Genomic DNA, 14741 nt, shown 5'->3' on the forward strand with positions numbered 1-14741 from the left:
AAGGTTTTCGGCTTTTTCTGGAAAACTGTTGCAGATATCGTAATGAAACAAGTATATCTTTTTTATGTAGAAATGGTCAAGAACTTCGATTTTCGAAAAAAAAATTACGAATTTGACAAATAACAAAGTTACGTATAAAATTGTATCAGTTTATTTCAAAGCAATTTCGAGATATTGTAATAAAATTGTATCTTAATGGCCCCCTTTAAAGGGGCGTAGCGCCACAGGGGGGAGGGGGTTCCGGACACATGTAGATATGAACTTTTTTGCTCAAAATTACTTTCTCTATCATCTACAATCGTTTGGCACACCGGAAATGAAACACCCTGTATAGACAGCCGAACAATCTTCTAGACTTGACTGACAGTTGTGTTTCTTGCAGGCACGTACCAGGGACAATGGATGAGGGGCATGCGGCACGGCTACGGCATCCGGAAGAGCGCCCCCTTCGGGAAGGCCTCGAAGTACAGGGCGAACAAGGCGTTGCGGGCGTCGCTGACGTCGCTACGCAGCAACGAGGGCCAGTCGGGGCCCAACCCGGAGCCCAGCGACAAGCGGGACCGCCGGGTGGACGACTCCAGGGGCGGCTTCGTGCTGAAGATGAACTCTGCGGAGCCGACGGTGAGGAGGCGGTCCCTGGGGTCGGGAAACATCAAGAAGGGGCTCTTCACTGTAAGTTAGAATACTCTTATTAAGGTACCCCAGTCAAATAAGGTCCATGTTGTTTTTAATCATTATTCATTTCATGGGTTTAATAAACTGGATGTTATCTATTTGTTTACTGACGGTTTCTGCATAATTTCCATTGTATAAATCGTTGAATCCTTTGTACATTTGTACTGTTGGCAATTTCAACTATAGCAGTTTGTTTACAATGTCGTTTGTGGTTATGGTGTTCCCACACGCACGTTATGGTGACGTCACTTAAGAGAAAGATAGCCCAAATCATGGCATATATGTGCAGCGTATTGGTTTCTTGATAACCTACAACTTTTTTTTGATACAAGTTAATCCTGAATAGTTAGGAGTAATACATAAAACTTCAAAATGTGGATCTTATTTGGCTCAGGTACCTTAGGTAGTTCCTTCTTTGCCTGAAAATTTACTTCGTCCTGACAATAATTACACAGCCCCACAAAAAAAAGTGGCAGGTCCGAAAGACAAGACCATGTATCCATATGGTTTTGGGGTCGCTGAATCCGAATCCGGTGTCCGTTTGACACGATTAGCTCTGGTTTAAGGTCAGTTCAAGGTTAAATGTAGAAAATCAATTGTCAACAAACTAAACCTAAGTATGTATCTATACGTTTTTGGGGTCGCCAAATCCGAACCCGCTGTCAGTTTGACGCGATTAGCTCTGGTTTAAGGTTAGTTCAAGGTTAAATGTTGAAAATCAATTGTCAACAAACTAAACCCATTGGTATCTACACGTTTTTGTAGTCGCCGAATCCGAATCTGATGTCCGTTTGACTCAGTCAGATCTGGGTTGAAGTCAGTTCAAGTTTAAATATGGAGAATCAATTGAAAACAAAGTAAACTTGCATATCTATACGTTTTGGGGGTCGTTGAATCCGAATCTGATGTCCGTTTGAAGCGTTCAGGTCTATTAAATACTTTCTAATAGAAATAGATCAATCAACATAGGAAATATACTTATATAAATAATTTGGTTTTAAACCTAAGTGAAAAATTTGATTGGGTTTGAGCAGAGAGAAAGGTTTCACCAAGATATTAAAGAAGGGAGAAATTTGGGTGGCAATGAAACTATCACTGATATTGCCAGTGATACTAATGATGACGAATATATTCCATATCACGTTGTGAAAAAGATAGGAACAATATCATAAAAAAAGTAAATGATGTTCGAGATTTGGGCCTGGCAGAGAATGGAGCAGAGTTCCTAATATCATGGCTAAAAAAATACTAAGCAAGCCGGAAAAGTGAAAGCTTTTTACTATCAGTACAGAAATAAGGAATATTTAACGAAGAGGAATTTTCCTTAGGTTACTACAATACTACCGATATTGTTAGATAAATCACTTCAAACATGGATGTTATAAACCTAACGCACATTGAAATAAGAGTGCCATATTTTGAGGATAGTCTTACATAGGATCAAATACGAACAACATAAATGGCTTTACATTGGACCTTGAACTGAACTTAAACCAGATCTGATCGAGTCAAACGAACACCGGATTCGGATTCGGCGACTCCAAAAACGTATAGATACGTAGGTTTAGTTTGTTGACAATTGATTTTCCAAATTTTGACCTTGAACTGACCTTAAACCAGAGCTAATCACGTCAAACGGACACCGGATTCGGAATCGGCGACCACAAAAACGTATAGATACATAGGTTTAGTTTGTTGACAATTGATTTTCTACATTTGACCTTGAACTGACCTTAAACCAGAGGTAATCGCGTCAAACCGACTTTGGATTCGGATTAAGCAATCCCAAAAACGTGTAGATTTAGGTTTAGTTTATTGACACTTGATTTTCTATATTTGACATTGAACTGACCTTAAACCAGAGCTAATCGTGTCAAACCGACAACCGATTCGGATTCAGCGACCCCAAAACCATATGGATACCATGGTCTTGTCTTTCGGACCTGGCACTTTTTTTTTGTGGGCTGTGTTATTATTTCAAGTTTCTTGACGTTTTCAAAGGTTGAAAATGGTTTTAGAATCTCTTTACAATTCACTGACTTCTTTTCAGATAAAACTTAAGAAACAACGAAGCACCGGCGACTTAGAGAAAAGAGGCGGATCCGGTAGCATAAGATCGACAGGTTCCTCAGCCTCCTGGGTCAGTACCGATTCGGCGCAGTCAGCAGTGACGAATGCTTCCCAACCGTCCGAATCGAACGCCAGTTTCGTCATAGAGGTAAGTAAGAATCTCACTTTGTAATATAATCTATTGAACCACTTTCGCAAAGCCTCAACGCCTCGTTGGTGACGTCACGTTAGTAGTGACAGGGCGATAGAGCGATGAAACTGGACGATAAATATTTGCGTGTTAAAAAATCAGTGAAATAAAATCCCTGGTAAACTTATGATAAACTTAAACTTTCTAACTTACTTAAATTTTAAACATTATGATGAACTTTTCTTAATAACAATTTTCTGTATCTCACACAGAAAGAAAATTTACTAGTAAGTAAAACTAGATAATTCTACTAAAGTATTTCTAATATCATTTTAATGTATTTGCCATTTTTGAAATATTTAAGTATCTTAAACTATTTAATTGACTTGACTTTTTGTCAACCTAAAACAACTTTGACGTATATTCCATTCTGAAGTCGATAAACTATAGACAAAAAAAAATGTTATACAATAATTTAATGATAAAATGTCGATAGGCATAGTTCTACAATTCTTCTCAGTATAACAGTTTGAAACAAAATCATGATCTAACTTTAATTTTGATATTTTAACCATTGTCGAATCTTTTTACGGAATTCACATAATTAACCACTAGTAGTGACGTCACTATGCGATGACGCGTCGGTCGTGAGGCTTTACATTATAGGCGGTAACGCTCGGACTAATTTCAGGACGAGACGATGGACCCAAGCGTGACGGAGACCTACATGGGCGAATGGAAGAACGACAAACGGTCCGGATACGGCATCAGCGAGCGGTCCGACGGCCTGAAGTACGAGGGAGAGTGGTACGCGAACAAGAAGTACGGCTACGGCGTGACGACCTTCAGCAACGGCGAGAAAGAGGAAGGCAAGTACAAGAACAACGTACTGATCACCAGCCAGAAGAAGAAACTGTTCCTGATGAGGAGCGCCAAGTTCCGGGAACGGATAGACGCCGCCGTAAACGCGGCGCAGAGGGCGTCGAAGATCGCCCTCCAGAAGTCAGACATCGCGATTAACCGGACGGCCACAGCGAGGGGAAAAGCCGAACAGGCAGATATAGCAGCTGCGCACGCGAGAGAAGACTCTGATATAGCAGATACAGTGGCCAAGCAATACGCCCCAGACTTCAGACAACCCGGACTGGAGAGGTTGAAGGAACGAAGGGATAAGTACCTAGAGATGCAGAAGCACAACCAAGACCTGATGCAGATGGGGCTAGAGAAGAAAGGGAACCCCGCCAGCCTCAATCCGGGACTGAACTCGATAGAGAACACTATTCCAAACCACACCTTACCGAACAACATCGGCAACAAACCCCTAGGCCCGAACATCCCCAATCAAACACCCTACCAGCAACTACCACACAACAACTCGACGTACCAACAGAACTACCAACAAAACTACCAACAGAACTACCAGCAGAACTATCAGCAGGAACAAGCGAAACTACAACAACAGCAGAACTACCAGCAGAACGATCAACAGAACTACCAACAAGACCAGATGAAACTACAACAGAAGAACTATCAGCAGGACCAGGCGAAGCTCCAGCAGAAGAACTACCAGCAGCAGAACTACCAACAGCAGAACTACCAACAGCAGAACTACCAACAGCAGAACTACCAGCAGCAGAACTACCAGCAGCAGAACTACCAGCAGCAAAACTACCAGCAGGAGCAGATGAAGCTGCAGCAGAAGAACTACCAGCAGGAACAGCAGAAGCTGCCCAATAATCCCGGATACAGCTGGAAGTCGCCGACGAACTCCGTGGAGAACAACCCGGGCAACGAGTACCCCACGGGGATGAACAAGCCGAGGCCGTCTCTTGCGGGGGCGGCAGAGGATAATAATCTGGGAATGGGGCCCAGGAGGAGGGTGTCCGCCGACCGGCCGTATCTGGGGACTATAGGGTCGCAGAGCTCGAAGGAGTACCTGGAGCAGTACTCGCGGCCGCCCAGCGTGGATCCGAGCCTAGGGAGGTGAGTGGTTTTTATTTTGCTAAAAAAAAATTGGATAAAATTGGTTCTCGAAAATAAATGAATACTATTTTTTTTGTATTTTAAGTTTCATAAATAATATTGTGTGACAGATACTAGTTATTTTTTCATCACTAAACGAAAATGAAAAAGACTTCTTTAATTATCTGAATTTTGTCGCCACTAACCACTCCAAATGAATGTAAAGTAATGAATCATCTGTTCCCAAGTGTACGCTTATGACACGCACTGACACATTTCAGCTGGAAGCAGTCAAACCGCACAGCCTTTATACATGATAAGCAAAGATGTAAATTTGAGCTTATAACGATAAAACCAACTGCACACTAACTAATAATGACTTTCCTAAACAAACTGAGTTGCTTATAAACAAACTGTGAACGCTTTATAACAATTAACTTCAACTCAATAACATCAGACACAAATTTTGGCCATAAAAATGCTCCTTATATACCAATAATCGCAACTACACGTTCATTAACATAGATTACTTTAATCGAACTTTATATTTATAACCCATTGACCCTGGTCACGGTCAATGAGACAATGCAGAACTGTAGTTTTTGAAATTATAAGCCTTTTGAATATTCTTCTTGTGGGTTAGAAACCGTATGGCTTTGGTAATTGTTGCCCAGTATATTTTTTAGTCCACAACAACTTGATGAATGCAAAACAAAGTTTTTTCCGCTTCTTCGCGGCTGTATGAAATAATATAGTTTGTAACTCAAGCCCAAAGTAACTTCAATGTCCTGGATAATTTATTTTTCGGTCAAAGTATCGTTTTTGCGTTAAAAAATGTCCGCAAATAAATCACTTCATGCAAAATAATTCAGAATCCGGTCATCTCTCGAGATAAATCTCTTTTCTGTAGGGCTATGATTAATCTCATTCCAGACGGGCTAAACGAAGGCTCCAGGGAGAATATCAGCAACGATTAATGAACATCAAGGCACGATATCGATTTTGTCTTTAGTTGCATTATAATTTATTAGCAGCGATGCTTAATAGAAGCTTTGGATATCGATAGAATTTAATACCGTTTCCTCAGAAGTTTAATAAAGTCTGACCGAATGTCAAATATCTAAACTGAAACAGTCTTGTCTTTTTTTAACATCTTTTTTTAATAAACTTGTTGGAAGTTGAAAATTATTAATCAAAATTAACTTAATTTTTTTTTTAAGTAAATCTTTTATTTGAAACTGGGGTATATACATATTCAGTTCAGTTGGTAATAAAAAGCGCTGATCAAATTTGCAGAATATTCATGTGCATCAAAATTCTAAGACTCCTACTGATATTGACCCTTCGTATCTCCACTACTGGTTGACACATTTCGAAGTTATACTCTATTGGGTGTACATTAGTATATTTTACTGGATACATCATAGGGCAGCAGCCAGTGTATTGTGACAGATCAATCCAGTCTTAGAGCTGAATATACGAAGACGTGCTAGTGCAGTAGAGTAAAATTCGACTTGTGTTTAGTGACTAAAGCACACTCATTTTATTTTAAAAAAGAAATACCAACGCTAAACAAAATTTTAAGTGAACTTTCAGAGGACAACGATTTGCCAAAAATCAGTAGAAGCAAATTATGGGCCGTCTTACGAGAGTTGAATTTTTGCTGGGAAAAGCAGAACAGGAAGTCAGTTCTTATCGATAAAGATGAAATTATTTGTTGGCGAAGATCCTACTTAAGATCAATTAGAAAATTCCGTGACGAAGGGAGGAATATTTATTATCTAGACGAAACTTGGGTCAACGAGGGATATACTGTAACAAAAGTATGGCAAGATAAAAATGTAAAAAGTTTTCGACAAGCATTTTTGGATGGACTTTCAACAGGGTTCAAGGCACCTTCAGGTAAAGGGCGAAGATTAATAGTGACACATATAGGTAGTGCCAGTGGTTTTGTAGATGGCGGTTTACTTTTATTTGAATCTAAAAATACAGGTGACTATCACGAAGACATGAACGCAGATGTTTTCGAAGAGTATTTTACACAGATGTTGGATCTTATTCCTCCGGGGTCTGTAATTGTCATGGATAATGCCAGTTACCATTCACGGCAGACCGAGCGGACGCCTACGACTGCTTGGAGGAAAGCCGATATAATTCAATGGTTATCCGGAAAAAACATTTCTTTTGAAACAAATATGGTGAAAAAGGAACTTTTGACACTTGTCAATCTTAATAAAGATCAGAAAAAATATGTTATCGATGAAATGGCAACAAATCGCCAAATAACGGTACTACGGTTACCACCTTATCACTGTGAACTTAACCCAATCGAATTAGTCTGGGCGCAGGTAAAAGGAGATGTAGCGCGAAATAATACGACGTTTAAATTAAGTGACGTGAAAATTTTGTTAAAAAATTCCTTGGAACGAGTAACTGCAGATAACTGGCAAAGATGTATACATCATGTACAAAAAGAAGAGGAGAAAATGTGGGAACTCGATAATTTAATTGACGTTACTGTGGAACCTATCGTTATCAATCTAGGAGACGAAGATAATTCATCAGAATATTCAGAGGATGAATTTTAATATACCTACTTTTTTATTTTCTTTATTGTACATTTATACAACACTACATTTACTCACCATAATTTGAATTTTCAAAATACATATATTTTTGTGTGGAATAAAAGTCTATTCATTAAATTTAAATAAATATTTTGATAATAATATTGAATAATTTTATTTGAATTACTAAAAACCCTCTTAACCCGGTTATGATGCTTAAAGTAGCCTCATGTTTTGAAATGCTGTTTTTATATTGTTTACTTATAAGAGAAATGGACCGAGAAATTGAAGCGGCATAGACAAAGACGGATTGTCGGGGATTAAATTTTAGCTACCTGCTACAATTTAGTACAGTCCAATCGCACAAAGTTTTGTTAAAAGTAGACCTAAATCTTTTGCTTAAAACTGTTTGTTCTATGACCTGGTGAAGTTTCCACAATAAAGTTGCAACTCCACCTCCGTGCAGTTATATACTTCCATGAAAAATTAATAAATAAGACTGGAAAGGTAAACAAGTCCGCTGACGTTGCCTTGTATTGACTAATCTTTTGGAGCTAGGGTGTAAGTTTACATAACTTCGATGAAATAAAACTTGTGTAACCTGTCAGTTTTCCAGAGCTGTAAAAATGTCTCCAAGTGTCTTCACGCTTCAAATTCCATACTGCCATATTGCTGATGGTTTCAAAAAACTATTTTTTTTCGGAACGCTTTTTTTTGTACTAACACTGACCATATCTCCTGATTTTCAGCAACTCGAGAGACAGCCGGTACGCCAGAGCGACCGCCCGACTGACCAACGCGATGAACTCGCGGCAGCCGTCCGTGGACAGGACGCCGGCGACCCTCCGCCCATCCGAGACGCCGGACAGGTCGCTGAGGGCGCCATCGGCCGTGAGGGGCACCACCCCCGTCCCTACGGTCGCCGACGGCGTAGGCAGCGCGAGGAACGGGTCGGTGATGACGGGCAACGCGACCAGAGCCGCCGCCCCGTCGGGCGGCAACCCGTCGCCCACCAAGCAACCGCCCTTCGAGGACATCATCCTGAGGAAGAGGGGCCTCGGCCAGGACATCATTCCCTCCCCGAACCAGCCCAAGCGGACGGAGAGCCTTTTCATTCCCGGGCAGTCCAACAACAACCCCCCGAGCGCTGTTAAGGTCAGCGCTAAACAGGTGAGTACAAATCTGGTGGTCGAGGTGGTGGATTGTGTGTGTGTGTGTGTGTGATCGTTTGAGAATTTAAGGGAAATAGTCGAACGCCACTTTAGACTAAAGTTCCTTCATGTAATTGTAAACCCCACTTTTGGTTGATGTTTTTAAAATTAACTTGCTTGCGGTTGTTATTTTGCTTATTCTACACTAATGGTACCAGTAAACTACGAAAGAAGTAACTCTTAGTCCTTTAGTACTTTGCAATGGTAAAGGGAAAGGAATTTCTTGTAATTTTTTCTAAAATAAACTTACTCGAATGGAAGAACCTTAGCCTAAAGGATCTTAATGCCATAATCAATACAAATTACACCTGTTTTATACTTTCCAAATATCTCTAACAGATGCTTGTGGAAATATGTATTATATGTCATACATACATTTTGCACGTATTCACAAACATGCTACATAAAAAGTCGTACATAATATTTTTAGCATGGTTTCTTTTCTACATATATATGTACATGTATCGATACGAATCTTTTAACTTATTACTTCAAGGATTTTATATAGTCTTAGAAATATTGCTAATGACTCAACGGCATTGTCAGTAACTTAGCAATATTGCTAATAACTTTAATATTGTTGGTAATGCAGCAACATTGCCAATAACTTAGAAATATTGTTAATAACTTAGTAACATTACTGGTAACAATGCGACATTGTCAAATGCGTAGAAATATTGCTAATAACTTGGTAATATTGCTAGTAGCTAAATAATATTTATAAGTTAGTGGTATCGTTGATAACTTTGCAATATTGCTAATAGCAGTCAATTGTCTTCCAGTTAGTAATAAAAGAACGATTTAGATAATTTTTCAATGAAATTTATTACTAGAGACGAAGATTCTATTATGGTTAATAATTTAGCAATGTTGCTAATAAGTTCGTTAACTAAAAATTACGATATTTTTTCGTAAAGTTTATAGTTGGATGAAGGATGCAGTATCGTTAGTAACTAGGCAATATTGCTAGTAACCAGGCAGTATTGCTAATAACTTAGCAATATTGTTTAAAATATATATATGCTCCATAAAGAAGTCGTAGATTCTAGCATGGCTTTTTCTACCTCTATATTTCGCTATACCCCAATGTTTCTGACTACAAAGTTGTATTGATACGAATCATTTAACTCGTTACTTCAATGATTTTAAAGTAGTTAAAAATATTGCTAATGACTCAACGGCATTCTCAGTAACTTAGTAATATTGCTAATAACTTCAGTATTGTTGGTAATACAGCGATATTGCCAATAACTTAGAAATATTGCTAATAACTTAGTAACATTGCTGGTAACATAGCAACATTGTCGAAAGCTTATGAATATTGCTAATAACGTAGTGATATTGCTAGTAACTGTGTATTTATAATAATTTAGTAGTATCGTTGATAACATTACAATTTGTATTGCTAATAGCAATCAATTGGCATCCATTTAGTCATAAAAGAACGATTTAGATCATTTTTCAATTAAATTTATAATTAGAGCCGAAGATTGGGATATTGTTAATAAATTAGCAATGTGCTAATAACTGAGTAATACTTAAGTAAAAAAAATAAAAAAATTTGGTAGAAGTTTATAGTTGAATGAAGGTTACAATATTGTTGGTAACTAGGCAATATTGCTAGTAACCAGGCAGTAGGTACTGCTAATAACTTAGCAATATTGCTAAAAACGCATGTTATTTTTCCATTTAAGATTTTGAAGAAGCAATTTCGATTCGAATCTATCTCATTTAAATTTGTAATTGGATAAGAGTTAGCATATTGTTAATAACTTAGTAACGTTGCTAATAACTTAGCAATTGTCTCACAATCAGATGGGAGTCATGAAGTTGAATTATCGTTAAAATTTATAACCGAGTGAAGATCGAAACCTTTTGTCGACACGTTCTTCGAAACGTTATTTGTTCTCCCTTATCTCCCCATCAGATCAATGAGAAACCGCAGGTATTCCACCCGGCATCCTTTACATAATTAGTATCGGTGATTCAAGACCCTCTCTGGCATATTCGCCCGCCGCGCGAATGTAAAATAAAAGGCGGGCGGTGGGGATGGCGTCTAAAAGCGTCGCTGCCGTCGAGCTGGTAATTTTAACACACCTTCGGCACAGTAACGCGAGTTGTCGCGCAGTTCAACCGGTGCGATCGGCGATTGTCACGCGCTGTCCGCGATCGAGGAATGCTGTGGTACCAGGGCGACGACGACGATGAGGAGGACCTCATGTTTTCCCCCGCTTTGCTGGCCAGACGGGCTTCGGAGAGCTGGATCGACACGCCACCTGTTGAGGTCGGACAGAATCAGTTATCGATAAGTAGACGCATTGTTTCGGGGGGAATGTTTTCGCTTTGCGGCGCTGGGCCGGACGATAGTTTTGTTCTTTTTGGTTGGGCGCCGGCCCGTGGTGTTTATTTTTAGTTGTTTAACATTTCTATGCGGTCAATTTGTAGCGATTTGGACAGTGTCGGACTGGCTATTTTCCGCGAAGGGCCGCTTTTTAACACAAACCGCGTCAAGGTAATATTCGAAAATATTCGAGATTTCGTTTCCAAAGCGAAAAGTATGAAAAATTGGAAGGAACTCGGAGCAGACCCAGAAATATATTTTCATGGGATAAAATTCAATGAATTAGAACAAAACTTTTATATTCTGGATACCTTCAAATCTCAAATTAATCGAACTTAAGCATAAATTAACAAAAGGCAAATAAGTATAACATTTCATGACCAAACAATGAAAATAAACAAAATAACAGTTCTCTATAACCCAAAAAAAAACAATATTCAGAGTATATTTTATCTTGAGCTATGACCAAATTTCGACATAAAAGTAAACGAAAAAAGTGGGTTCAGAAAAAAATTAAATTCACTTAAAAGAAGAAGAAGAAGATATTTATAGTCTTTGTCGGACCCTGCTTCATCTGAGCACTTATCTGATGCTCCTGAACCTTCTGATTCGAGCATCATACTCTTGAGCATCTTGAACATATTCAAAATATGTATTTTCCTCCAAACTTTACTTTTATTTAACATATGATAACATTTACATATATTGTGTCAGGCAAAATAACTATAACTTTTTTATCCTGGATCGCAATAAAAGGTATTTTTTCCAATTTTCCGAATTTTTTAAATTTTTCTTGTCATAATTTTCTCTGATATTTTATGCTCCTGGTAGAGATCTTTCGAAACGGGCATCTTGATTTGTCGGATTTATAAATTGTTTCGAATTTATTTTGAAAAATTTAATTATTTCGGTAAAAGGGGTAGCCCACAACTAGAATTGACGACTACTTATTCCAAAATATTTTTTCATAGAGATAAATTAACACCCACATGACAATGTGTATATAACTATGACGTTTTTGTCGCTTTGACAGCCATAAAAAGGTGCGTAGCTTTTTATCACCGATAAAAACTCCTGTTCCTCGAAACTAAACTATCCTTAGTAGGCGCACGTAAGTTTAAAATGTTTCCTGTCACTACAATAATTATTAAGTACTATTGAAAGTGTGAATATAAAATATACATAATGTGAGTCGTTTTGGAAAAATTTCGACTGAATAAATTAGCAAAAACATAGAAAAATCAATTCCACAATCTACAAAAAACAGTTAATCGTCGATATGGAGACAATTTATGGGGTTTTATTAAATTCGAAATTACGAACTATCAGAAATGACTCCATTAGAAGATATAGCGGATATGTTAAAGGTTAAAGGATTGGTCATATAATATGAAAAAGAAAACTGGAGAAGGTTGCAAAGAGTTAAAACAATCTGGAATTCAACTGCAAAGTTGATTCAAGAAAAATATTTCATTGAGATAATGGTTGTTTTTCGTTCACATATAATAAACAAAGATATTTATTTTTGTTGTTAATTCACATATTTGTTCGTTAATTTATCTTGCCAGAAAACACGCGAGCTTTTCATTTCATGGATAAATTTCTTTTTAACTCAAAAGTTTGAAGACACCTTTTTGTCTGGTAAACTCGGTGGCGTCGAAATTCTCGCGTTCTTATTGACGGAATTTCCCAATATCACCGCCACTGGTTCCCATATTTGTGTATTAACTTTTTACCCATAATTAGTTACGTCATTACCTAAAATTTTATTAACATAAGTCAAACATTGTAAAAAAACTTAAATAAATACTATTTTTTTAATTCCAACACTCTGTATCAGGGAAACGAAGCATGTTTATATGACCTTTTTTTTATTTTTACAAAATATGAAAGAATGCATGAAATGTTAATACTGTTACTACGTTTTTATTGCTCTGTACTATTTAAAAACAGATCGTAATTAAAAGTAATTTTTCTCGGAGTAACAAGAATTATTGATACACCTTACGAACAATTAGATTTACACTAAGTAGAAATTCAAAAGTTTAAAACACTGAATCCGCGTCGATTTATTTCCAGAAACATCGGAACACATGCTCGTAAAAATGTTATTCACCCTGTACAATTACACAACAGAATTACTTGGAACCGAAATAAACGACCGGGTAGAGATACAAATCTACATCAATTTCCCTCAAAATAGACCAGATTATCACGAAAAATTCATTTTTATGTGTCTCAAGGCAACGACCCGACTATCCTTGTTAAATGTTAAAAAATGTATAACGAATTGAAGTTTTACATATAAAATCGATTCCTTCGAGTCAAAATTAAAATCGCAAGTACCTACCTACTGCGAAGCAATTGAATTCGAGAGATAAACAAAGTTTTATTACAAATGGCACCGAAGTGTTTATCTCAAGACTTATTTTCGCGGTTAAAAATAAGCTGGGTGTGTGTGTTTGTGTGACCATCACAAATATTTGTCTCTCTCGATTGGCATAAAGTTTTATTTTGGTGAAGCACTCGCGAGAACTCCTTTGTTATGCGGTAGTAAAAACTGGCTATTCTCAATTAGCGTTAAAACCACTTCAAAATTTACAATTTTGTTTAAAAAATACAGGATTCCCCCAGAAGTAAGAAATTTAAAACAAACATCAAACAAATATATTATAAGTATTTTAGAACATAGTCGAACATATATTTATAAATTCACCCTTTATAGTCCGGTAACCAAGTGAAATTACCTGGAGAAATTTTTGGGTTTTGATATTTGAAGATTATATGTACATATTTTGAACTGTTTTTTTTTCCAATTTTTATTTTTCTACGGTGTATCTTTGCCGCTGGAACCGCTATTCACAGAAAAAAATGACATATCTTGTTTCTGGTTGATTTTACAACAAAAATGATTGTATATTAAATTAAACTACACAATTTTCTTAACAAAATGGGTCTCTTTCATTTTTTTTCATAAAACTAACCGTTTCCATGCATGCACGAGAATTACAATGTTTACCAAGTATGTAACGTCAATCAATGTGGATGGAAGAAAGACAAAAATGGTCTTGTCTCTCTGACTAGTCTCCAAGCACCTGCTCCAGAAGTTCTTCTTAAACTAATTTCTTGTAAATGCAAGAAAGGATCAGGCCCGGATCCAGAGGGGGTGGCGATGTGGCGATCGCCACCCCCAAAGCACAACATTTTTTAAAGATCTTCAATTTCTCCAAACGACAACAGGCAGTTAGTCGATATTAATGCAAGTAGAAGGATTCATTAGTGTCAAGCTCCTCTGAAAAAGTGCCACATTTTTCATTAGTTTATTGCTATTTTGCAATGCAAATTTTAAAAATTTTGGTTCGCCAATATGCCTATCTTGTACAACATTCAATAATGAACAAAAAATCTTTAGTTACTTTTTTTCGTCCGAGGCTTCCTTTACGAATAATAAGCGATAATATCCGAAAAAACGGGCCATTTTTGAATTATTTTGCACTTTTCATTAATTTAAACAAACTTCCCATGGTTTTCAGCTTTCCGCAGGTCGATATTCCGAATGTACACATTTTCCCGGTTCGATTAAAAAAAAACAGGTTTACATCAAGCAACAGCCATTTCGGCTCGTTTTTTGGCTCCGCCGACTGGACTATTATGACTTTTAACGAAACGGAGACAGGTCGATAGAGCCAGTCAATAGATTGCCTGTCTGCCTGTTAGGATTTTCCGTACGCCTGTCTCAAAACGTTTATGGCGCAATAAATTTTTATGGCTTGAATGGGAAATTT

General features: G+C 37.5%; 1 protein-coding gene across 2 annotated transcripts in view; it reads left to right on the forward strand.

Annotated features, from left to right (window-relative positions):
* The first annotated feature begins 505 nt into the window (after positions 1-505).
* The window catches only part of LOC108914296, a 39501-nt gene continuing 25265 nt past the window's right edge, over positions 506-14741 (forward strand). Inside the window, exons 1-4 of one of the 2 annotated variants that reach the window (XM_018720070.2) lie at positions 506-672; positions 2726-2893; positions 3567-4858; positions 8154-8574. In XM_018720070.2, the coding sequence (XP_018575586.2) occupies positions 601-672; positions 2726-2893; positions 3567-4858; positions 8154-8574 (1953 nt within the window). In that variant the 5' untranslated portion in view covers positions 506-600. Of the gene's footprint in view, positions 673-2725; positions 2894-3566; positions 4859-8153; positions 8575-10738; positions 10900-14741 lie in introns of those variants that run through there. The other variant, XM_018720071.1, reaches the window with a different exon arrangement.

This window comes from Anoplophora glabripennis, unplaced genomic scaffold (assembly GCF_000390285.2).
Source record: "Anoplophora glabripennis isolate ALB-LARVAE unplaced genomic scaffold, Agla_2.0 scaffold990, whole genome shotgun sequence".
Classification (NCBI taxonomy): Eukaryota; Metazoa; Arthropoda; class Insecta; order Coleoptera; family Cerambycidae; genus Anoplophora; species Anoplophora glabripennis.